Source organism: Trachemys scripta, chromosome 4 (assembly GCF_013100865.1).
Source record: "Trachemys scripta elegans isolate TJP31775 chromosome 4, CAS_Tse_1.0, whole genome shotgun sequence".
Classification (NCBI taxonomy): domain Eukaryota; kingdom Metazoa; phylum Chordata; order Testudines; family Emydidae; genus Trachemys; species Trachemys scripta.
Window position 1 is genome coordinate 136873898 of NC_048301.1, and position 26478 is coordinate 136900375.

Here is a 26478-nt window from a genome sequence, read left to right on the forward strand (position 1 = left end):
TTTAAAAACATATCAGGAACAAAAGAAATCCTAGCAAGAATATAGGACCAACACTAGATAGTCATGATAAAATTGTTGTTAAAGATGCAGAACAGTCAACCTGTGGAACTCTTTGCCAGAGGATGTTGTTACAGCCAAGACGATAACACAGTTCAAAAAAGAACTGGATAAATTAATGGAGGATAGGTCCATCAATGGCTATTAGCCAAGATGGGCAGGGATGGTGTCTTTAGCCTCTGTTTGCCAGAAGCTGGGAATGAGCAACAGGGAATAGATCACTTGATGACTACCTGTTCTGCACCTGGCATTGGCCAGTCCGAAGACAGGATACTGGGGCTAGATGGACCTTTGGTCTGACTCAGTATGACTGTTCTTATGTAACAGATACAAGTGTTCAACAAGTATTCATGTTCTGTATTTGGAAAGAAGCAGGATGGAATATTCGTATCAGATGAGAATGATGAATTACTTTCCAATCCATTAGTAATGAAGAAGGATGTTAGATGCCATCTACTAGAGATAAATATTCTTAAAGTCAGCAGGCCCAAATGACTTGCTCCCAAAAGTCCTAAAAGAGATGGCTGATGAGTTCTCCAGCCACTGATGTTAATTTTTAATAAATCTTGGACAATAGGGGAAATTCCAGGAAATTGGATAAGTGCTCATGCTAATATTCAAAATTCAAAAAATTGGTAAGTTGCTAATAAGAGATTCAGTTGATGAAGTACTAAAGGATAGGAACATAATTAATGTCAGTTAACATGGTTTTATGGAAAACAAGTGTAGTTAATGAAAGAATTAAATCTGGTTTGTTTAAGATTACAAGTTTGGTCAATAAAGATATCTGCACAGATGTCAAACTTGTGTAAGACTTAGTTCCACATGACATGCTGATTAAAAAATTAACAATGTACAATATCAGTAACTGACAGATCTCAAAAAGTAGTGGCATCAAATGGGGATGTTTCTAGAGAGGCTGTAGGCCCAATGACAGTCAACATTTTCATAAATGATCTGGAGGTAAATATAAAACCACTGCCAATAAAATCTGCAGAGAACACATACAGGTGGAATGGTAAATGAGGAGATGGTCAGGGCAGTTATACATAGCAACCTGGATCACGTGGTAAGCTAGGTCCTTTCAAACAAAATGTGTTTTAATACAGCCAAATGCAAAATTGTATGTCTGATACAAAATTACTCAATATAGTTAGTTACAAAGCAGACTGTGAAGAGTTACAAAGGGATCTCACAAAACTGGGTGTCTGGGCAACAAAATGGCAGATTAAATTCAATGTTGATAAATGCAAAGTAATGCACATTAGAAAACATAATCCCAACTATACATATAAAATGATGGGGTCTAAATTAGCTGTTACCACTCAAAAAAGATCTTGGAGCCATCATACACAGTTCTCTGAAAACATCTGCTCACTGTGCAGCAGCACTCAAATAGGCTAACAGAATTTTAGGAACCATTAGGAAAGGGATAGATAGTAAGATAGAAAATATCATAATGCCATTATATAAATCTATGGTACACCCACACCTTGAATACCGCAAGCAATTCTGGTTGCCCCATCATAAAAGATACATTAGAATTGGGAAAAGTACAGAGAAGGGCAACAAAAATGATTAGGGGGATGGAACAGCTTCCATATAAGGAGAGATGTAAAAGATTGGGACTGTTCAGCTTGGACAAGCGACTACTGAGGGGATACAATAAAAGCCTAATAAAATCATGAATGGTGTGGAGAAAATGAATAAGGAAGTGTCATTTACCCCTTTAAATAACACATGAACCAGGACTAACCCAATGAAATTATTAGGTGTAGTAGGAAGAGAGCCTGAAACATAAGCCCTTGTATCAGAGGCCTGGTATGAGGCAGGACCTAATCACGGAATCTGGCAAGAACAAGGATGATATTGCAGAAATACAATATGCAGTAAATAAACAAAATAAACAAAAAGAAGTACTTCTTCTCACATTGTACAATCTATCTGTGGAACTTGTTGCCAATGGATGTTGTGAAGGTCAAAACTATAACAGGGTTCAAAAAAGAATTAGGTAAATTCACAGAGCACAGGTGCATCAATGGCTATTAGCCAAGATGCAACCTAATGCTCAGGGTGTCCATAAACCTGAGTGCTAGAAGCTGAGAAAGGGCAACGGGGGGGGGGGGGGGGGGAAAGGGGGTCACTCAATAAAGTGACCTGTTCTATTCACTCCCTCTGAAGCATCTGGGACTCTGTCAGAAGAAAGGATACTGGGCTAGATGGATCTTTGGTCTGATCCCATATGGCCATTCTTATGTTCTTCTTAGGAACAAGGAAAACGAGCCATGCCTGCAGTCTGGGGGACTGTGCTGGAAAGTATTTAGGGAGTCACATAGTGGACAAGTAACTTGAGATGAGTTTCCAGTGGGATTGTGTAGCAAAAAGGGCTAATGCTCTCCCTGACTGTATAAACAGGGGATTACTGAGTAGGTATCAAGTATCAGGGGGTAGCTGTGATAGGCTGTATCCACAAAAACGAGGAGTCCGGTGGCATCTTAATGACTAACCGATTTATTTGGGCATAAGCTTTCAACGGTAAAAAGTGGACTCCTTATTGTTTGAGTAGGTATATCTCTGTATTGCACAGGTCTGACCAATACTGGAATATTGCGTACAGCTCTAGTTGTCCACATTTTAAAGGATGTTAAAAAAATGGTAACAGACTTTTGCAATAGGAACTTGGTTAATCCTGTTGATGTATGAGGAAGAATGGAATTCAATTCCCTTTCCCATAGCCAAAGTGCTAGGAAGAATAAAAGATAAAATGTCACTAATCAAAACAAATAAGATTCTGAACACTCAGAGAGAGCAGATATGCTGTTTAAGAAAGTGCCATTTCTACAGTCTCTTTAACCATACCACACTTTAAGGGATATAAATTGGCTTATGTGAAAACCTGTGGAAGTTTATGACCACTATGGAAACAGACTTGGGGTGGGATGGAGGTGTGTCACACTGGGGTGTAGGTGGTGCGACCTAGTGGTCAGAACAGGAGTCAGCCATACTGGTCTGAGCAGAGCCAGAAGGTGGAACTGGAGTCGTGGTTGGGAGACAAGCCATTGGTTAAAGCAGACCCAAAGTTGTGGTCAGGAGATGAGCAAGTTGGTCAGAGCCAGGGGTTAGGAGAAGAGTCTGGGGCTCGACCAGAAACAGGCATGGGTTTGGAGAATGGATCGGTACGGGAAAATGGTCTGGATCAGCTGCAGGCATGGAATGCATCGAACATCCTCTGTGCTGCTGTTGCTACATGGCTTACATGATAACACTGCTCTACAGCCAAAATGCTTCTGAAATAAAGGTAGTCTAACTTTACTAATTCTGGGTCACTGAACGAAAATGATGCTTAAAATTGTTGATTGGCTCTAGTTTTCAAGATATGCTATTGGGTCAGTATATACAACCCTTGACTTGGGAATGGCGGAGGATAAGTGAGTTATAAAGGGAAGGGATCTCAATTTAAACCAGAAATGACTAAAATACATCTTTGACTGGATCTATGAATAAATCTATGACTCGGTTTGGGCAGTACTTGCTTTTTAGGCAAAACAATGAATGATGCAATCTGAAGCTGGTATTGCATCATACATGATATGAATTGCATCATGTTATTCCTCGAAGTCATGGATGATGCAATCATAACGAAGCTTACATCACTCTGCTGAACAAATGGCCCATCAGCTCTAGAAATCATACAGCTCTCTTATTTGTCAGTGTTTGATTTTGCAAAGGGACACATTTCTGTTTAGCCAAAGTGAGCAGAGATGCCTCATACTTGTGTGAACAGTGCAGATAACTTCTGCTATGTTTGTGATGAAGTGACTTTTGCATCACAAAAGCGCAGTGTAACTACTATGGTTAAGAAGGCCTATCACCTTTATTTTGGCTGCAAAATTGGAGATCAGGACAAGAGGTGGGCCCCACACATATACTGCAACACTTGCGCAACAAATCTTCGCCAGTGGTTGAACAGGAAAAGGAAATCTATGCCTTTTGCAGTGCCAATGATTTGGAGAGAGCCAACAGATCATACCAGCAATTGTTATTTCTGCATGGTGCCTCCAGTTGGGAAAGAAGAAGAAAAAGTGGCCTATCCAAACATTCCATCAGCTATACGCCCAGTACCCCACGGAGAAGGACTGCCGGTTCCGGATGCACCAGAATCATTCTCACTTGAGTCAGACGAGGAAGAGGAAGAGAATGAAACTTCTGGTCCTGAACCATCAATGTCACAGGACCCACATTTTCTCCCATCCTCCTCGTCTGAACCACACCTCATAACACAAGGTGAACTGAATGACCTTGTCAGGGATTTGGAACTACCCAAGAGTAAGGCAGAGCTGTTGGGCTCCAGACTACAGCAGTGGAATCTCCTGGCAGGTGATGTTAGGGTTTCCATGTTCCGTGACAGTCAAAAGGATCTTGTCCTATTCTTCTTCATGGAAGGTGATCTTGTAGCCTGCAACAACATCGATGGTGTGATGGCACCCCTCAACATCGTTCACGATCCAGATGAGTGGAGACTGTTCATTGATTCATCTAAGACGAGTCTTAAAGCTGTTTTATTGCATAATGGCAATGTTTTGCCATCAATTCCAGTTGGTCATGCAGTCCATATGAAGGAAACCTATGACAATATGAAACAACTTTTGAGGTGCATAAACTATGACCAACATCAGTAGCAGCTTTGTGGCGATTTGAGGGTTGTTGCTCTCTTGCTTGGTCTGCAGACTGGATACACAAAGTACTGCTGTTTTCTCTGCGAATGGGATAGTCGTGCAAGAGATTCCCACTACATCAAGAAAGATTGGCCACTCCGACAGTCATTGGAGCCTGGGAGAAAAAGTGTTCAGCATCCACCACTTGTTGAATCAAGGAAGATTTTGTTACGACCCTTACACATCAAGCTGGGTCTGAAGAATAACTTTGTCAAGGCCATTGACAAAACACAAGCAGCTTTCAAGTACCTCCGTGGAAAATTTCCAAGGTTAAGTGAAGCTAAGATAAAGGAAGGTGTCTTTGTTGGGCCTCAGATTCGTGAACTTCTTGGAGATGATGCATTTGACCATGCATTGCATGGCAAGGAAAAGACGGCATGGAAAGCCTTCCAGTTAGTGGCAATAAATTTTCTCGGAAACAACAAGGCAGACAACTACAAGTTGTTGGTGGAAAACCTCCTCAAGGCATACAAAAGCCTTGGTTGCAACATGTCACTGAAGATACATTTTTTGCACTCTCATCTAGATTTTTTTCCACCGAACTGCGGAGCAGTGAGCGACGAGCACGGCGAGCGATTTCACCAGGACATTGCAACAATGGAGAAACGCTATCAGGGCAAATGGAGCCCATCAATGCTTGCAGACTATTGCTGGACAGTGACAAGAGATGCTCCATTTAATGAATACAAGAGACAAACCAAGAAGCGCCGAGTAGACACTGAATAGGACTAAACTATGTACATAATAGTTTTTTGCCTTTTGTTACATAATAAATTTTATTTATATAACCCTTTTGCTGATTTTTAAAGTGTTACATAAACAGGACAGGTGAAATATTATCATGTAAAGCAACCATAAACACATGGAAAGACCTAGGTTTACAATTTATGATTCAAACTCTACACTATATACATAGACATAAAATGTAAAAACGTAAATATCTTAGAAACAGTAGCCAATCAGTTGTTTTAATTGTCATATTTGAATTCAGCACATCAAAATACATAATAAATAGCACATTTTATCTCTGAAGCAGACGACTTCTCAAAAACTGTAGACCAGTGTAATCTGCTGGACATCCAATCAGGGAGCACAGTCACTCTATGAGAACTTATTGCTCCCAGACGAGCTCATTGGGTTGCCAGGTGGCTGTGCCTGCAGCCAGTTGAGCTCCTGACAGTACCCCTCCCTCATGGGGTTCTCAGCCCTGGCTTGTCAGGGTATCATTGGTGAAATTTCTGAAGGAGGTCAGGAGTGTGAACATTATCTTCTGGCTCCCAAGATCACTCCTCTGGCCTGTACACTCCTTCCAGTCTATCAGATACTGGAGCTTTAACTAACCTATCTGGAATCCGTTCGCATTCTTCCTCTTCCTGGATTATTATTGGGGTTGGGTCTACCCGGTCAGGGAAGAGACTGTCAATGAACATCTTGAGGGAAACACAAAAGATGCGATGAATCTTGAGAGATTCTGGGAGCTGAAGTTTATTTGTTCAATGATCCAAAATGAACCCAGGTAATGGTGGTCAGTTCACAAGTTCTGGGTCAAGAGCCAAAGCTTATTCCCTACAGCAAGGCTGGGGCAGCTCATCTCTTTTGGTTAGCTTATCATAGAATCATAGAATATCAGGAATGGAAGGGACCTCAGGAGGTCATCTAGCCCAACCCCCTGCTCAAAGCAGGACCAATCCCCAGACAGATTTTTGCCCCAGATCCCTAAATGGCCCCCTCAAGGATTGAACTCACAAAGCTGGATTTAGCAGGCCAATGCTCAAACCACTGAGCTATCCCTCCCCCATCCTTATAAGATCCTTTAGCAGCCAGTAAGTGTTCTTTAAGGTCCTGGTGTATTTGTTTAAGCTGGAGGACCAGGACCATGGTTGCTTGGATGACAGAGTCTTCTGGTAGGTCTAGATGAAACCTGGGTGAAAACTGAAATTCGCAAAGAAGGGAGTCTGTTGAGTGGAAGCATGGGTTAAAGTTGTATGCCAACTCATCCAAACACAGTAGTGGAAGCCAATCATCCCGATGGAAATTCAAAAAAACAGCAGATATTGCTCCAAGTTCTGACTGATTCTTTCTATCTTGGCCATCTATGTGTAGATGGTGGGATGTCACACTAAGGGGCTTGGTGCAGGGTTGGAGAAATTCCTGCCAGAACAAAGAAATGAATTGAGGACCTCAATCCAAAAATTATGCATGTCAGCATGCTGATACCAGAAGACATGCTCCAGGAAGACTGGTGTGGTTTTCACAGGCAGATGAAATTGTGAAGCAGGGAATCAAATGGGCCAGCTTGGTTAGAACCACCACCACAGTCAGGATAACAGTGACCTTGAGAGCACGGTAATTTCACAATAAAATCCATAGAAAAATTGGACCATGAACATGGATATGTGGGGTGGGGTTGAAGGAGGTCCAATGGACTTGCTTGTGGTTTCTTCGTGCAGGTGCAAAGGTCACATGACTGAACATCTGTTTGTAGGATTGACCACCAGCAGTACCTAGCAATCATGTTCCAGGTTTTACACTGACATAAAGGACTCATCATGGGTAAGTCATGACATAGTCTTAGCACCTGAAGCCAGGACCTGCCCTCAGGAATGCAGAGGTGATACCCACAATAGATGTGGTCTTGTTGCAGGCAAAACCTTGAATCTGGGGAGGTACTGGTGATTCCTAGAGACCTGCAGATTGGGACCACAAACAGATCACCTTGGAGCAGAGAATGCATAGTGGTCATCAGATGACCACTGGATGGTTCCATAGACTAAGTGGAGGGTTTAAGGATGGTCCTGAGAGATTCTGTTCCACTTCATGTTACTTGTCCTTGCAGGACAAGGTGCCTTCTCGTTCTTAGTCCCTGGACATTACACAACTGTAAGGTCAATTAAGAGAGGAAAAAGGCCCAGTGAATTTGATATTGGTTGAGTAATTGTGCTGTCTGCAGATATTCCAAATTCTTGTGATCTGTCCCAACCTGGCAGGAGTGCAGGCCCCCTCAAGGAGGTAATGCCATTCTCTGAAGGCAGCTCCTCATCCTGTACATCATAATTTCTCTCTGCAGGAGTCAGTTTCCCGAGAGAAGGTAGTGCAGGGATGGGGCATCTGGTGAGGACCTGTGAACTGCAAGAGGATTGCGCCTATCATGATGTCTGTGGCATTGGTCCGGACTATGAAGGTCTTTGTGGGGTCTAGATGGGTCAAAATGAGGGCAGGAAGGAATGTTTTTTTTCCAAGTGGTCAAAATCCACCTGTGTGTCTGTGTGTCAGTGGACCATATGAACCCCTTTTTGAGAAGCAACGTTATAGAAGCAACTAGGTTAGAGAAGCCTTTGATGAATTAATGGTAAAAGTTTGCAAACCTAAAGAACCACTGTACCCCATATATATTTGAGGGCACCTTCCACTTGGCGATAGCAGCCATCTTCCAAGGGTCCCTGACAAGTGCCACTAGGAGATGACAAGGCCCAGAAACACCCTAGTATTCTTGTCAAATTTGTGTTTCTCAGGTTTTGCGTCAAGTTGATTTTGGGCAAAGCTGATCAAGAACAGTGTGCATATGGTGGACATGGAGCTCTTGGGTCTCCCAAATTAAATGGAAGTTTCCCAGTGCTAGTTCATCTTTGATAGTCACTGAGCCCCTGCCTAAAGTGGGGTGTCTGTGGCCAGACACTAAAATTCAGCTAAATACTTACCAATGGACCGGGGTCCCTGCTTTAGGGCATGGGGAGCAGCTTCTGCAGAATGTTCTCAATTAGAGACATCAAAGATGCCGGCCATTGCCTATACAAAGTTCAAGTGTTCAAAAAAAGAGGACTGGACCCCTCCAAGAGCCAAGACACCCACTTCAGGGCCTCTCTGATGAGCAGACTAATTACTAATCCCACTCAGAACTGATCCCTGGCGTACATCTGTGGCCATTAATCAGTGCCATCTTCTGTTTGAGTTAAGAACCCCCAAAATTTGGCACGGTCCCCATCAAACTTATCAGCTAGGGGCACCTGGGGCTTATGGGATGAGGATGCAAGGATTAGGAGTCTGGACTTGCACCTGGGACTGAAGGACTGCATTCTGTAATGTAGCATGGTGACCTGGTTACATAGATCATATAGGACTACGACAACATTAGAGAGGGTGAGTTGGACTCCTGCTGGGTACCTCCATACTGTGAGGTGATGTCCCATCTTGTATTTTAGCAGGCTGCTCAAACTGTCACACACTGGGGTGTAGGTGGTGCAAACTAATGGTCAGAATGGGAGTCAGGTCTAGAGGTTGTAGCAGAACAGGAAGAGGGAACTGGAGTCATGGAGTCAGTGGCTACAGGCAGCAGCCATGGTCAGGAGAGAAGCCAGTGGTCAGAGCCAGGAGGTTTGGAGGAAGGTAGAAACTGGGCCTGGAACAGGAACAGTTGCAGGTTGGAGCACGAATCAGTACAAGAAGCAGGTCCAGTGCAGCTGCACGCACAGAATGCATTGAACAGCCTCTGTGCTGCTGTTGCTACAAGGCTTGAATGATGATCTGCTGGCTCATGTCCAATCAGCACAGTCACTTAGCGAAAGATATTGAGCTCAGCCGCTCTCATTGGGTGCCAGGTAACTGCACTTGGAGCCAGCTGAGTTCCTGACAAAAGGACCATCTTGTCTTTGTGCAGTGAGGCATATGGAGTTATAGCCATCAGTGACTGCAACTCACTGACCCTCCTGGCAGATGTGACAGCTATCAGAATGGCCATTTTGTTAGACTGGTGATCCAAGGACTAACCCTGCTGGGGCTCAAAACGGGGAGGACAGAACTCCATGAGTTTTGTTAGTAGCAAAACTCAATTCCTAGAGAGGAACATGGTATGATTTAGTTGGGAATTGGTCCTGCTTTGAGCAGGGGGTTGGACTAGATGACCTCCTGAGGTCCCTTCCAACCCTGATATTCTATGATTCTATGACAAGCTATGTCATGGAAGGAAAGAGAGTGGTCAGGCCTTTAAGTAACCATAAGGAGGGTGCTTGGGGGTAATAAACTAATAGAGCATGTAGGTGAACCTTTATGGATGCTGTAGACAGTCCAGAACTCTATGTATAGTAAGTAGTTCAAAACTGCACAGATAAAAGAGAAATCAGGTGCAAATCCTCTATCCGTTGCACAGATAGCCCCTTCATTTCTGACCACATCATTTCACAGTGGCAAGCTTTCTGGACTAAAGGACATTCTCTGACAAGGGGATAAAACAGAACTTGTCCCACTTGATCTGGAGCCATAGAGAGTGAAACAAATGTCACATCTGGTCCACCATGTTTTCTGAGTTATGCTGCTACTATGGTAAACATTGTGTAAACACCCAGAAGAAGCGAGCTTTACCTTGATAGCTGTCACCTCCACTATATCCTGAGACCCTAGGATCCACTGTTACACCATTGGGTATGCGTTATTCTGGTCCCGACTGACCAGGCCAGAGCAAGGGACTCAGGTGACATTGCCACCTTCACTGGCTTTGGCTAAATCCTGACCACCGCCTGGGATGTGAGACTTTGTCCTCTCCCCACATCATTTATGTTCTCTTCCTATCCCTCTTTTTTCCTTCTAATAAGAGTCTGGCTTAGCCATCCAAAACTGTATATTTTGCAACACCGCTGGGAGCCTGTGACCAAAGAGGCAGCTAAAAGTGATACCCTAAACTGCCCACTGCAGATACAAGTTTGCCACTTGTTGGAGTGGCTGATAAAACTGTGTGCTATGCCTGTGTTTTTCCAGCAGTGAGGATGCAAGCGAAAGTCAACACCAGAGATAAAAGCTGCATTTTCTAACTTTACTGTTCTCTTCTTTCTCCTTTTACTTGCATTTGTTTTGTTTTGTCTTCTAGGAAAAGGGATTGGACTTAAGATGGGCTAGAACTGTTGCTGTTGCTAAGCTTTTTCACTGTTTCCCAAAAAGGACAGTTATTACCATTGTTGATACCAGCTAAGAAACTGTCAAATCCCTATAAAAAAAAAATCACTCTACATCTAAAGAAAAAGGGAATTGGATTATGGTTAAAATAAAGGCCTTATTTAATACATTATATTTCAAATACTTTAACTTTTCCCCTTCTTTTTCTGTAGTTTTTAATAAAAGGTTAAGAGAATGTTTAATGGTGTTTGCCATGGAAACTAAGTAGGCTGAGTTAAAACCAAGAAGATCTCTGTGTAAACTCGAAAGCTCTCTCTCACCAACAGAAGGTGGTCCCATAAAAGATATGACTGTGTCTCTCTAACATCCTGAGATTACAACAACACTGCATATATTTAATACTGGGCAGTTTCAGGTCACAGTGAAACTGTGTTTCAGGTCACACTTTCTCTGAGCCCTATATTCCATCAAAATTAATACAAGAGATCTCCACCCTCTTCGATACTGCAGGTGAAGTAGATGGCATTATTCAGATGTCTCTGGCTGGGTTAAGGAGTCCTTTACTTGGGGGGGGGGGGGGGGAGAGGGCTGATACGATTCTTGGATGTACCAACAGAGGAATACTGGAGTAGGACTGTGGTATTATCTCTGCATACAGCACTGGTGAGATCATGACTGGAATTATATTTCCAGTAATGACCACATTTTTAAAAAAGGACATTGAAAAACTGGAAAGGGTTCAAGTAAGAGCTAGAAGGAGCAGTCGAGATGTGGAAAATGTGCCCCACAGCGAGAGACTTAGGACATTCATCTATTTTGTGGCTAAGAAGAATGGCTCCCTTCAACATTGTGTTGATTAAAGAGCTGACTTGATCATAATCAACAACTACTTATGTGGAGAGAAGATTTCTGACAGCACAAAACTCAATCTATCAGACAAAATAATACAAAGATCTAATAGCTGTAAATTACAGCAAGACATATTTAAACTGGAAATTAGGTACAAGTTTTAACATTGAGGATAAGCAACCTTTGGAACAACTTAGCAAGGGATGTCTTTACATCAAGAGTGGATGTCTTTAAAAGCCAGGCTCTAGCTCAACCACAATTTATTGAGTGTGATGCAGGATTTCACTAGGTGAAATTCTATGGTACGTATTATGCGGGAGGTGAGATTCGATTACCATAAGAGTTCCTTCAGCCTTAAAAATCTATGCACTTACAACCTGGACTTAGTCCCTACAAATCAGTGGGGGTTTGGGGTTATTTCCCCCTCCTCCCCAAAACTCACCAGTGCAGATAGTTAATGGAATAGCTCCAGTGGTCCTCAATATGCCAGCAAAATGAAGAAAAGCACATTCCTACATAAAGCCAGGGCAATTTCATTCCACATATATCTGCAGTGATGTGAGCAAGTACAGATTGCTCCATCACAGGCATGTTGTTCAAATTCCAGCCACTATCAAGATATTCCTAAAAGTGGAAGAGAAAAAAAAAAAGTCATTGGTCTAAGCCACATCAAGTAAATAACTAAAATTGAAGTAACTTACCTGTTCAGTAACTGAAGTTCTTCGAGATGTGTTATCTATATGTGTTCCAAGTCTGATGCATATGCACTGGAGTTTGGAAGGCTTTGGCCAACAATGTCCATTGATTGCACCGGCTCCCTGCATAGCATCAAGCCCTCCCCAGCTTGAGGATATAAAGGGTGTGGAGCAACCAACTACCCTTGGTTCCTTCACCACTACCCAATCCAAGTATTAGACTCAGCAAAGGATATTGGTAAATGTATCAATTGATTTAAACGAAAATCAGACAGCACCTTAGGAAGGAATTTAGGGTACAGTCCGAGAATAATCTAGACTTTGTGGGAAATCGTAGACTATACCCTGCCATAAGTGCTTGCTACTCACATTATGTGAGAAATGTAATAGCGATAAAAAATGCTGTTTTCAGGGACAAATGCAACAAGAAACAAAAAACCAATGGTTTGAAAATCCTGTCAATACAACAGTGAGATCCCAAAAGGAGTAGGCTACTGCATAAGGGGGAATTAACTGAAAGACCTGAAGTTTTCAAAGATAAACAGTAATCAAGAATAGGAATTGTCATTTCCATTGGAGAAAGATTGCACTGTGTTCACACACTCAGACTTCAAGAACAGAAGGGATCATCATGATCATCTAGTCTGACCTGCACATTGTGGCCACAGAACCTGAATCACCCACTCCTGTAATAAGCTCATAACCTCTGACTCATCTACTGAAGTCCTCAAATCTTGATTTAAAGACTTCAAAGTTTCAGAGAATCCACCATTCATTCTAGTGCAAACCAGCAACTGACCCATGTCCCACACTGCAGAGGAAAGCAAAAAAACCCCAAGGTCTCTGCCAATCTGATCTGGGGGAAAACTCCTTCCCAACCTCAAATATGGCAATCAGTCATATATATATATATATATATGCACATATAGGCAAGACCCACTACACAGACAGCTGGGAAATAATTCTCTGTAGTAACTCAGAGCCCTCTTCCTCCAGTTTCCATCTGCAACCGTTGGAGATATTTGCTAATAGCAGTCATGTCTTGGCCATGTGCCATTGTAGGCAATCTCAATCATACTAAATTTATCAAGGTCAGTCTTGAAACAAGTCGGTGGTTTTTTTGCCCCCACTTCTCCCCTTGGAAGGTTATTCCAGAACTTCACTCCTCTGATGGTTAGAAACCTTTGTCCAATTTCAAACCTAAACTTAATAATGGTCAGTTTATATCCATTTGTCCTTTTGCCAACATTGGCCCTTAACTTAAGTAACTCCTCTCCCTCCCTCCCAGGTGTTTATCCCTCATATGTATTTATAGAGAACAATCATAATTCTCCTCATCCTTTGTTTTGTTAGGCTAAACAAGCCAAGCCCCTAAGTCTCTTCTCATAAAGTAGTTTCTCCATTCCTCTGATCATCCTAGGAACCCTTCTCTGTACCTGTTCCATTTTGAATTTATCTTTCTTAAACATGGGACACCAGAACTGTACACAGTATTCCAGATGAGGTCTCACCAGTGCCTTGTATAATGGTAATGACACTTCCCTATTGCTACTGGAAATACCTCATCTGATGCATCATAGAATATTACAGTTGGAAGAGACCTCAGGAGATCATTTAGTCCAATCCCCTGCTCAAACCAGGACCAACACCAACTAAATCATCCCAGCCAAGGCTTTGTAAAGTGGGGCCTTAAAAACCTTTAAGGATGGAGATTCCACCACCTCCCTAGATAACCCATTCCAGGGCTTCACCACTCTCCTAGTGAAAACAACAAAGAGTCCGGTGGCACCTTAAAGACTAACTGATTTATTTGGGCATAAGCTTTCGTGGGTAAAAAATCAGAAGAAGTGGTTTTTTATCCACGAAAGCTTATGCCCAAATAAATCTGTTAGTCTTTAAGGTACCACCGGACTCCTTGTTGTTTTTGTAGATACAGACTAACACGGCTATCCCCGATACTTGTCTCCTAGTGAAATAGTTTTACCTAATATCCAACCTTAGACCTTCCCCACTGCAACTTGAGATCATTGCTTCTTGTTCTGTCATCTACCACCACTGAGAACAGCCTAGGTCCATCCTCTTTGGAACTCCCCTTCAGGTAACTGAACGCTGCTATCAAATCCCCTCACACACTCTCCTCTTCTGCAGACTAAATAACCCCAGTCTCCTAATGATTTTCAATGCCCTCCGCTGGACTCTCTCCAACTTGTCCACATCCCTTCTATAGCGGGGGACCAAAACTGGACACAATACTCCAGGTGTGGCCTCAGCAGTGCCAAATAGAGGGGAATAATCACTTCTCTCAATCTGCTGGCAATGCTCCTACTAATACAGCCCAATATGCAATTAGCCTTCTTGGTAACAAGGGCACACTGTTGACTCATATTCAGCTTCTCGTCCTCTGTAATCACCAGGTCCTTTTCTGCAGAACTGCTGCTTAGCCAGTCGGCCCCCAGCTTGTAGCCATGCATGGAATTCTTCCTTCCTAAGTGCAGAACTCTGCACTTGTCCTTGTTGAACCTCATCAGATTTCTTTTGGCCCAATCCTCCTTTGTCTAGGTCACTCTGGACCCTTTCCCTACCCTCCATCGTATCTACCTCTCCCCCCAGCTTAGTGTCATCTGCGAACTTGCTGAGGGTGCAATTAGTCCCATCATCCGGATCATTAATAAAGATGTTGAACAAAACTGGCCCCAGGACCAACCCCCGGGGCACTCCACTTGATACCAGCTGCCAACCAGTCATCGAGCCGTTGATCACTAGCTGATGAGTGCGACAATAGCCAGCTTTCTATCCACCTTATAGTCCATTCATCCAATCCATACTTTTTTAACTTGCTGGCAAGAATACTGTGGGAGACTGTATCAAAAGCTTTGCTAAAGTCAAGATATATCACATCCACCGCTTTCCCCATATCCACAGAGCCAGTTATCTCATCATAGAAGGCAATCAGGTTGGTCAGGCATGACTTGCCCTTGGTGAATCTATGTTGACTGTTCCTGATCATCTTCTTCTCCAAGTGATTCAAAATGGATTTCTTGAGGACCTGCTCCATGATTTTTCCGGGGTCTGAGGTGAGGCTGATGGGTCTGTAGTTCCCTGGATTGTCCTCCTCCTTTTTTAAATATGGGCACTATATTTGCCTTTTTTCAAATAGTCCAGGACTTCCCCCGATTGCCACAAATTTTCAAAGATAATGGCCATTAGTGAGGGGGGATTTGATAGCAGCCTTCAACTACCTCCAACAAGGGGGAGAGATAGCTCAGTGGTTTGAGCATTGGCCTGCTAAACCCAGGGTTGTGAGTTCAATCCTTGAGGGGGCCATTTAGGGATCGGGGGGGGAAGAATCTATCTGGGGATTGGTCCTGCTTTGAGCAGGGGGTTGGACTAGATGACCTCCTGAGGTCCTTCCTACCCTGATATTCCATGATACCTGAAGGGGAGTTCCAAAGAGGATGGAGCTAGGCTGTTCTCAGTGGTGGCAGATGACAGAACAAGGAGAAATGGTCTCAAGCGGCAGTGGGGAAGGTCTAAGGTTGGATATTAGGAAAAACTATTTCACTAGGACAGTGGTGAAGCACTGGAATGGGTTATCTAGGGAGGTGGTGGAATCTCCCTCCTTAGAGGTTTTTAAGGCCCAGCTTGACAAAGCCCTGGCTGGGATGATTTAGTTGGGGTTGGTCCTGCTTTGAGCAGGGGGTTGGACTAGATGACCTCCTGAGGTCTCTGCCAATCCTAATCTTCTATGATTCTTTGGATCAAGGCTGCTAAGGGACTTCCAATCCCAATCCTTACATTTTCCCTAACATTTCCTTCACCCACACAATAAAGACTATTAGAGGAAGTTTCATTAAGGCTCATAGCAAATGACAAACAAAGTTTAAAACCCTAAGGAATTTTGAGCAGACACTGGGAAAAACAAAACAAAACAACATGATTAAACTAAAAACCTAACAAGTAAATGATGATATAACCTAACTACCACAAACTAATCTATTTACAGATAAACTAATATGTGAGTGGCCAAGATGGGACATGGCCAACCAGCTCTACCTCACAACTTAAAGCAGTGAAAGGAACCGAGGCTTGGTTGGATGCTCTGCTCTTTCATACCTTCAAGAGAAGAGGGAGCTTGAGACTATGCAGGGAGTGGGTGGAACCAACAAACACTGCTGGCTAAAGTATTCCAATCTCTAGCACATGGAGCATATGCATGCTAAACATGGATCACATATAGATAAGCAATCAAAGAAGGCAGCAAAACTTTTCAGAGGGCTACTTCTGATAGAATAAATTAGTCTTTTTAGAATGAAAAACATACAAATAAGGTCAATAAAATAACAAGAACTTTAACATCCAATGCACTTGCTCCTCTTTAAAGAAAATCTCCGTGCTAGGAATTGCTGCAATAAAATTAGGCTACTCTTTCAAAAAATATAATTTGGAAGCTGTCAACTTCTAAGATGCACATTTGTCATTTTAAAAGTCCTCCAAGACTGCAATACCATTTCCTTTTGTCAGAATAGTGCCAGTCACACATACAGCAGGAATACACTGTAAAAAACGGTTACTCACCTTCTCGTAACTGCTGTTCTTCGAGATGTGTTGTTCGTGTCCATTCCAAGCAGGTGTGTGCGCGCCGCGTGCATGCCAGCCGGAAGATTTTACTATAGCAGCGTCCGTAGGGTTGGCTCCGGCGCCCCATGGAGTAGCACCCTCATGGCGCTGTATATAGGGGACGGACAACCCCCCCACACCCTCTCAGTTCCTTCTTGCCAATACTCCACCAGAGGGGTAGGAGGGTGGGTATTGGAATGGACATGAACAACACATCTCGAAGAACAACAGTTACGAGAAGGTGAGTAACCGTTTTTTCTTCGAGTGATTGTTCATGTCCATTCCAAGCAGGTGACTCACAAGCCCGAGTCTAGGCGGTGGGGTCGGAGGTCACTGCAGACTGGAGGACTGCATGACTAAATGCAGCATCCTCCCTAGCCTGGTGCGCGATGGCGTAGTGCGCCGTAAAAGTGTGGATTGAGGACCAGGTGGTCGCTCTACAAATTTCCTGCGTCGGGACCTGGGCCAGGAACGCAGCTGAAGAGGCCTGCGCTCTCGTGGAGTGGGCCGTGATAGGTGGGGCTGGTATATTGGCCCGACTGTAGCACTCCCGGATGCAGGTTCTGATCCAAGCCGAGATTCGCTGTGACGTGACCGGGAGCCCTTTGATCTTATCGGCCACGGCGACGAAAAGTTGGGTTGACTTCCTGAAGGATCTTGTCCTTTCGATATAGAACGCAAGAGCCCTGCGAACATCCAGGGAGTGCAGTCTATGCTCCTTCGCAGAGGAGTGTGGTTTTGGATAGAATACCGGGAGAAAAATGTCTTGACCCATGTGAAACCACCTTAGGCAGGAATGCTGGGTGCGGCCTGAGTTGGACCTTGTCCTTGTGGAAGACGGTGTATGGAGGTTCAGATGTTAAAGCTCTGAGTTCTGACACTCTGCGGGCTGATGTGATAGCCACCAAAAATGCTACCTTATATGAAAGATATAACAGCGAGCACAAAGCCAGCAGTTCAAAGGGGGGCCCTGTGAGGGCGGACAGGACCAAATTGAGGTCCCACGCAGGAACAGGTTCACGAATATGCGGGAACAATCTGTCAAGGCCCTTAAGGAACCATCCAACAAGTGGGTTCGCAAACACTGAGGGTCCCCCCATCTCCAGGGTGCAACGCCGAGATTGCAGCAAGGTGTACTTGAACCGACAAGAGCGTTAGTCCCAGATGTCTCAGATGTAGCAAATAGTCCAATATGAGAGGGACCGGGGCGAGCAAGGGGGCCTGACCCTGTTGTGTGGCCCAGAGGGAGAAGCGCTTCCACTTGGCCAAGTACGTGGTCCTTGTTGAGGGCTTTCTGCTACCCAGAAGGACCTGCCTGACCTGATGAGAGCATTGCAACTCCACGGGATTTAGCCATGGAGCATCCAGGCTGTAAGGTGGAGCGACTCCAGGTTCGGGTTGTAGCGGGGCGGCCTGGCTCCCAGGCGCCCCAGCAAGCGACGAGCCAGAGCAGCCGCCAGAGTGGGCGGAGCCACCGCAGCCTGTCCCCGCTCCCCGGAAGTCAAGGGGCGGGACAGGAAGTATAAAGGCCAGGCCACAGCGCTCAGTAGCTGGCCGGCAGCGGGAGAGGACAGACGCTGGTGCCCGAGCTCCCGCTGGCCTGAGCCTGCCGAGAGCCCGGTATCCGGAGGAGGACTGGCCGAGCCTGCCGAGAGCCCAGTATCCAGAGGAGCGGTCTGAGCTTCCCCCCGCCGAGGGCCCAGAGGGAGCAACAAACCTACCTGGTGCTCGAGGCCCGGAGGAGCCCATGATCTGCGACCCAGCAGACGAAACTCAGGAGGAACAGGTACCCATGGAGGAGGAGATGGGAAGTGGCCCGGGGATAGCAGACCCCGAAGCCATGTCAGTGTGTTGCGGTCAGGATCCCCACTGACTGCGCAGCAGACGGACTGCTGCGGATAGGGCCCCGGGCTGGAACACAGTGGAGTGGGTGGGCCTGTGTTCCCCCCTGCCACCCCGTGCCGGGTGGCAGTCTCTCCTCCTCCTTGTCCAAGGGCCTGGGCCTCTGACAGACTATGGGTTTGCTGCCCCGCCCTGATCCAGGGCCGGAGCTGTTAATTGTGTGCTCAGCCCCTGCCTAAGGGCCTGAGCTCTGAACTGCCAATTTGTGTGCTCAGCCCCTGCCTAAGGGCCTGAGCTCTGAACTGCCAATTGTGTGCTCAATCCCTGCCCAAAGGTCTGGGCCCTAACTGTTATTAGCTTTGTAGCGGGGCGGCCTGGCTCCCAGGCGCCCCAGGAAGGGACGAGCCCCACCCCGGAACTACTACAGGGTGGAGAAGGCGACCGCGATCCTGTGTGATCAAGTCCGGTAGTAGGGGCAATCTGAGTGGCACCCGCATAGACACGTGCGGGAGAGACGTGTACCAGTGCTGGCGTGGCCACACAGGCGCTATCAGGATGAGCCAAGCGTGATCTCTGCGGGCCTTGAGGATTACTCTGTGAATCATGGGAATCAGGGGAAAAGCGTAAAATAGCCCGTCTGTCCAAGAGAGGAGAAAGGCGTCTGTTAGGGACCCCGGACTGCGTTCCCTGAGGGGCAGAATTGATGACACTTCCTGTTCTCGCTAGAGGCAAACAGGTCCACCTGGGGATGAGCCCAGAGCCGGAAAATTGAGAGAACTATATCCCAGCGGATGGACCACTCGTGACCCTGGAACGAGCAGCCGAGTGCGTCCACGAGCCCGTTGTGCATCCCCGGAAGGTAGGATGCTGTCAGGTGAATTACATGCTATACGCAAAAGTCCCATAATGCAAGGGCCTCCTGGCAAAGGGGAGAAGAGCGAACACCACCCTGTTTGTTGATATAGAACATCGTTGGAGTATTGTCCGTGAGGACAGAAACGCACCTGCCTGCCAGCTGGGATTTGAAGGCTATGCATGAGAGACGCACAGCTCGTAATTCCCTGATATTGATGTGTAGCGAAAGATCCTCTCGTGACCAAAGGCCTTGGGTTCTGAGGTCGCCCAGATGTGCAGCCCATCCCCGATCCGATGCCTCCGTTACCAGGGAAAGGGAGGGCTCAGGGTCGAGGAAAGGAACTAGTGCGCAGACCACCCGCGGGTCGAGCCACCACTGAAGGGAATCCAACACCGTCTGAGGTAACGTCACCACTGATTCTAGGGAGTCCCTGACTGGCCGATAAACCGCTGCCAACCAAGACTGGAGTGGGCGCAGTCTGAGTCTGGCGTGTCTCACCACGTAGGTACATGCTGCCATGTGCCCTAGTAATTTGAGGCAGCTTCTTACTGTGGTGGTAGGGTAACTTTGGAGGCCAAGAATGATGTTGGATATAGTTCGGAATCTGGCCTCTGGGAGATATGCTCTGGCCTGTTTCAAGTCCAGAACTGCTCCTATGAATTCGATTTTTTGAGTTGGAGATAGTGTGGACTTGGCCTTGTTGAGTAAGAGGCTGAGTGAGCGGAAGGTCTGCCTGATGAAGACCACCTGAGTCTCCACCAGTGCCTTGGTCCTGCCCTTAATGAGCCAATCATCCAGGTAGGGAAATACCTGGATCCCCTGTCTGCGCAGGAAGGCTGCCATGACTGCCATGCACTTCGTGAAGACCCTTGGGGCTGCTGACAGACCAAAGGGCAGAACCGTAAACTGAAGATGAGCGTTGCCCACGAGAAACCTGAGGTAATGCCTGTGCTGAGGGATTATTGCGATATGAAAGTATGCGTCCTTTAAGTCGAGGGCGGCATACCAGTCTCCTGGATCCATGGAAGGAATGATAGAGGACAGGGAGACCATGCGGAACTTGAGCTTCTTCACAAACTTGTTGAGACGCCGCAAGTCCAGAATAGGTCTGAGGCCCCCTTTCGCTTTCAGAATTAGGAAATATCGAAAATAGAAGCCCTTGCCCCGTAGCTCCTGAGGAACCTCCTCTACTGCCCCTGATGTGAGGAGGGACTGAACTTCTTTAAGTAGAAGTTGCTCGTGAGAAGGGTCCCTGAAGAGGGACGGGGAGGGGGGCTGGTGGGGCAGGAGGGAGGCAAACTGGATAGAATATCCCTCCTTTACCGTGCGAAGCACCCAAGTGTCCGATGTGATCCGGGACCATGCACGATAAAAAGGGGGAGAGACGTGACGAGAAGGTAAGGTTGGACGGATCCAGGGTTCTACCTGGAAGGTCGTCCTCGACCAAGCCATCAAAATGGTAGTCTAGGCCCCTATGTAGGCCTTGGCTGGGCAGACGACTGGCCGAAGGGCTGCTGTTGTTGCCTCCTCCTGCCCGTTCTTGGCCTTCTGCACAAGGCATCCCCTGATTTTGAGGCTGGTATGGCCAAGGGGCCTGCGGTGGCCTAAACTGCCTACGCTGAGTGACAAAGGGGTGTGAAGGCCTAGTGAACGGAGAGTGGTCCGTGAGTCCTTCAGGCGGGGCCCTTCGAAAGGGAGGTCCTGAATCGTTTGTTGGACCTCGTGAGGGAGGCCGGAAACTTGAAGCCAGGCTCCACGCCTCATGACCAGGCCCGTCACCAACGTGCGTGAAGCTAAATTGGCCGCATCCAGGGCCGCCTGGAGGGAAGCCCGGGTAATCAATCTCCCCTCCTCAACCAGGGCTGAAAACTCGATTCGCGACTCCTGTGGAAGGAGGTCTGTGAACCTAGATAAAGCCGAGCATGTGTTGTGTCCATACCGGCTCACTGATTGGCAATTGCTGATTGGCAATGCGCAACTGCAGGCCCCCCGTTGAATACACCTTGCGCCCGAACAGGTCCAACTTTTTGGCCTCTCTATTTTTAGGCATAGCCCCCTGAAAGCCTTGGCGTTCCCTCTGGTTGGCCGCATCAACCACTAGAGAGTCCGGGGGAGGGTGTGTATACAGATGTTCATACCCCTTGGTTGGGGCAAAATATCGCCTCTCAGTCTTTTTGGCCGTAGGGGCCAGTGAGGCTGGAGTTTGCCACAAGGTGCGGGTTGTGTCCACAACGGTTTTTATGAGAGGTAGGGCTACCCTAGATGGGCCTGACAGGGTCAGGATATCAATCATGGGATCTGTATCCACCTCGATCTCCTCAGTCTGGGATCGAGAGGCTCTGGTCCGCTTGAGTAAGGAGCTGTTAGAGGATCCTTTTGTCCTCTAGGGCTGGTGCCGCTGAAGTTCCCGCTACTGCCTCGTCCGGAGATGAAGAGGAAGATGTCCCCTGCAGAGGGCCTTCATCTACCACCTCTCCCTCTACGAGGGCCTGCAGCACACGGTACTCAGGCTGCGCGGCCGGTGCGGGCTCAAGATGCGACACCACGGCCGGTACCGGGGTTGCCACCGAGCGACGAGGTGTGTTGGATGGTGCCTGCGCTGTTCGGAGCAAGGTCCCCGTCGGTGCCGTTGTTTGACCAGGGGGTGCTGTGTCCCTTTGTGGCACACTCCTGTCAGATGGCGGGCCGGTGGCGGTGGCATTAGCAGCGGAGCTGCCGACACTGAAGAGACAGATGCGGCTCGTGAGCGGGGTCCGCACGCCTGACCCACTGACTGATGGTAGGCCCACGGCGTCCAGAATGGCCACTGGGGGGGGCAGTTACGACTGCTGCTGCTGCCACTGTGGTGGGCACGGTTGGGTACTCGTACGCGAGGACGATCGCCTGCTCCTCGATCTGTTAGAGCGGTACGAGTCCACCTCCAAGTCAGAAGTCTCTGAATAGGAGGACATAGGAGGCGCGGTACCCACTGTTGCCGGAGGGGGTGCTTGCACCGGTGCCGTTAAGGTGACGCGGCGTGGAGAGCGTGGCGAAAGCATTGCCGGTTTGCCCCTAGAGTGGTAATGGGGCCGAGCGGTAGCCGGAGGGTCTCTGCACTGGTGCGACGACGCCGGCACCGGGAGGCTCAAGAGGACTGATGCGGCCTCGAACGCCTCCGGCGTCGATGGGAGGCGCACCTCCTCCATCGTGTCCGGGGATCTAGGCCTTTCCGGACGCGACCGTACCCTCTCCGGGGCGGGAGTCAACGGGATGGCCAGATGGGTCTGCGGCGCGAGTTGTCCTGTAACATTCGTGGACAGCACCGGAGCGTTAGAGTCCCGGTGGGGAGATTGTTCCCTCAGTGGCCTGTTCTTTTTAACTGGCACTGGCAATGGACAGCGGCGTCTTATAGAGGATGGCTTCTTATGCGCCGACTCTCTCCGGTGCCGGGGTTTCGGGGCCTTGGCCTCACGAGTTATCTCCGGTGCCGGGGCACTGCGCACCGAGGATGAAGTGCTGGGTGCCGGCTCGGAGGGCCCGGGATCTGATTGCAGCCGCAGTGCCGCCTCCATTAGGAGGACTTTAAGTCTCTGCTCTCTATCCTTGAGAGTCCAGGGGCGAAAAGCCCTGCAGATACTGCACCTATCCCTTTGGTGGGTCTCTCCGAGGCACCTTAAGCACGAAGAGTGCGGGTCACTTTTCGGCATAAATTTCCTGCAGTCCCGGCAGAGTTTGAACCCTGTGGACCTGGGCATGCCCCAGCGGGGCAACGAAAGTTGGGGAACCCTCCCCCCCCCAACTAATATCAAACTAACACTAAATTAACTAACTATTTACAACAACTACGGAACACTGCCACAATTGCTGAAGAGCAAGCGAAGTTCCAGCTAGCCGTCACCAGCAGTAAGAAGAAACTGAGAGGGTGGGGGGGTCGGCCGGCCCCTATATACAGCGCCATGAGGGCGCCACTCCAGGAGGCACCGGAGCCGACCCTACGGACACTGCTATAGTAAAATCTTCCGGCTGGCATGCACGTGGCACACACACACCTGCTTGGAATGGACATGAACAATCACTCGAAGAAGAATACAGAATTACAATAGGTTTCTTTAAACTGAAAAATCATTCAACACAATACTTGTATTTTGTAAAACCATGAAATGAAAGTATGCACTCAGAGAGCAAATTAAGACTTACCTCTTCTTCTGGCCTAAGTTTAATTTTCCTATCTCTAACTGGAAAGCCACTGCCAAACTCCTTTGAAGCAATATCAGCCCCATATTCCACTGTGACATCCTCTTCAATGGTGCTCACAAGTCGCCAAAACTCTTTTTCAACTAGCTCTGTGGGAACCATCTGGGTATGAAACATGAGAAAGAGAAAATATAAGCCCACACAGAAGGTTGCACTTCTCACAGTGCTTATGGATGCACAGTAACTAAAGGTAACAAACACGTGACATATATAGAAGCAGCAAATTCAAGGACGAAGTTCACAAGCTTCAAATATTTTCCCATCATGTCAAAGGGACTTTAACTAGAGCCAGAAACATACCTGAGTATCATTGGTTACATCAGGTGTGCATGCTCTCTCTCTCTCTCCTCTCCCCCTCAGTTAATAGTTACTTTCTGAACTTCATAGTGGAAGTTACTTATTAGTGCAATTATGTAAAACTAAACCAACAGAGCAAAACGTTAGTATTGTAAGGCTCACAAAACTGCATCAAATGTTGCATTTTTCCTTCAGTAATGAGGGACATTTGGGGCAGGAGTTTAAGGAGGAATATATTTTTGGATGGTGGCGGAAACCAGAAACGTGTGGAGCAGAAACCAAAATACTAACAAAGAACAGAAGCCTTTACAAATTAACATAATATTTAAATAAGAGCTTTCCCATTTGATTTGTTCACATTCAAAACTCTGGATTCTTCGCCACCCCAAGTTTAATACTTTAATAAGCACGAAAACTGAAAATTGTATTAAAGCATCATAGTAAGCACATGAACATACATGTACTGGCATGTTAAAATAGTCTGACTTGAATGCATCGGCCATTTCTCCAAATGTGCGAAGTGTGTAGTCTCTTGCCGCTTGTTCAAAACCAAATGCTTCCTGTGGTTTATTACACTCCTGCAATTAAAATATGGTTATTTCTACCAATGAGTTAAAAATAAGACATTTTGCACTTCAGTATTTTTCAAACGTAGATCTCAAAGTACTTTACAAAGATGGATCAGTATTATCCCCATTTTACAAATAGGGGAAAACTGGGGCATTTCAGTGAAATGACTCGCCCAGGGTCACACAAGCAGCCACTGGAAGAGTCAGAAATAGAACCCATCATGCCTATCAGCTCTGAGCTTAATCCACCACACCACAACAATATTTGTTTGTAAATCAGATGACTCACTAGTGAGATCAGCATAGCTAGCTCATAGCAAATTCTGCTTCCTCTGCTATAGCAAAGCAGAAAACATCATAAACGTCATCTAAGTTGAAAACCCCAGTGACATAGTGCTAAGATTTCATTATGTAAAAAGCTATCTAAAATCCAAAGCATCCTTTCTCAGTGGCTTTAATACTACTAAAGTAGATCAAATTTGGGGCCCAGCATATGTTGTAATGTCTAACAATCTGAAATGTACCCAGTCCTTGTTTCAGTTTCATCTTCTACCACCCATTTTACAGGACTATTTTCATCATAATAAATTGCAGTTCTGAACTTCTGATCATTAGAAGCCAGGAGAGAACAAAAACATATTTCAGCCTGATTTCTCAGTTTACCTGAGCCAGACACTGGGGACACCTCCAGTCCCCTTTGGGAACATCATGAAGGGGTGGAATTAAACAAAAAGTATGGTAACTGTCATCACAGCCATCACACAACAGGAGACGGTCTTCATCATTACCACTGCCACATAAGAGACATACATACAAATCCACCTGTAACAAGAAATTACCAAAGTGGGAATTTAAGTGCTTTAAGCAGTTCATGGCAAGAGATCATTTTGATAACTAAGTCATTTGTCACATTTACCAGTGTTTATTTTTATTTTATTTCCATAAAAGAACAGAGACAGTGAACATCAACTTTGTTCTCCTTTGTGGTAGAAAGTATCAGAGGGGTAGCCGTGTTAATCTGTAGCCACAAAAACAACAAGGAGTCCGGACTCCTCATTGTTTCTGTGGTAGAATTTATATAAATCCCTTTGAAATTAAGAAATCACCACCAAAAGTGTTGAAGCCTGGGCAATCTATTTTGCTAAATAAAGAGACTCAATTTTATTCTTAGTACTGGAGGGATCTCCTGGTCTTTACTTTCAGACTGGTCTGTGCGCAAACACGTCAACATCCTGAGGCCAACTGCCTGGAGCAGCCACCAGAAAACAGGGGAATTCTGGTTATGGGAGCATCTTCCTTCTTCCTCAGAGTTAGTGGACTGGACCCGAGCCATTCACCAGGAAGGCAACAGCTTTCTAAGCAGAGCCATTTGCTTTTGGACAGGGCAGGCCTTCAGTGCTGTGTCATGAGAGCTCCACCCACATCATCTAGGACAGGGGTCTCAAACTCAGATGACCCCGAAGGCCGCATGAGGACTAGTGCATTGGCCCGAGGGCCGCATCACTGACACCCTCCACACTGCCTCTGGCCCTGCCCCACCTCTTCCCACCCCTTTCCTGCTCCATTCCAATCCCTTCCCTGAAATTCCCACCCTAAAGCTGCCCCCAGGGGGTGCAGAAAGGGAGCAAGGTGCAGCGGGGGCTGAGGGCAGGGAGTTGAGGTGCAGGATGCTCATGGCAGGGAGTTGGTGTGTGGGGTACAAGAGGGGTGTGGCAGAGGGTCGGGGTGCAGGGTGCAGCAAGTGGCTCAGGGCAGGGAGTTGGGGTGTGGGATGCGGCGGGGGCTCAGGGCAGGGAGTTGGGGGTGCAGGAGGGGCGCAGGATGCGGCAGGGGACTCAGGGCAGGGAGCTGGGGTGCAGGAGGGG

The 26478-nt window shown here is 46.7% G+C and overlaps 1 protein-coding gene across 3 annotated transcripts in view; it reads right to left on the bottom strand.

Moving 5' to 3' along the window:
- KDM5B (lysine demethylase 5B) overlaps positions 1 to 26478 on the bottom strand; it is a 135492-nt gene that overhangs the window by 83405 nt on the left and 25609 nt on the right. For all 3 annotated transcript variants that reach the window (XR_004645415.1, XM_034767759.1, XM_034767758.1), the window contains exons 4-7: positions 25277 to 25435; positions 24503 to 24622; positions 23691 to 23849; positions 11947 to 12128 (exon numbers count right to left, since the gene is read on the bottom strand). Coding sequence is in view for 2 of the 3 variants with exons in the window: in XM_034767759.1 (XP_034623650.1) it covers positions 11947 to 12128; positions 23691 to 23849; positions 24503 to 24622; positions 25277 to 25435 (620 nt within the window). In the remaining variant the exon portion in view is untranslated. The remainder of the gene's footprint in view (positions 1 to 11946; positions 12129 to 23690; positions 23850 to 24502; positions 24623 to 25276; positions 25436 to 26478) is intronic.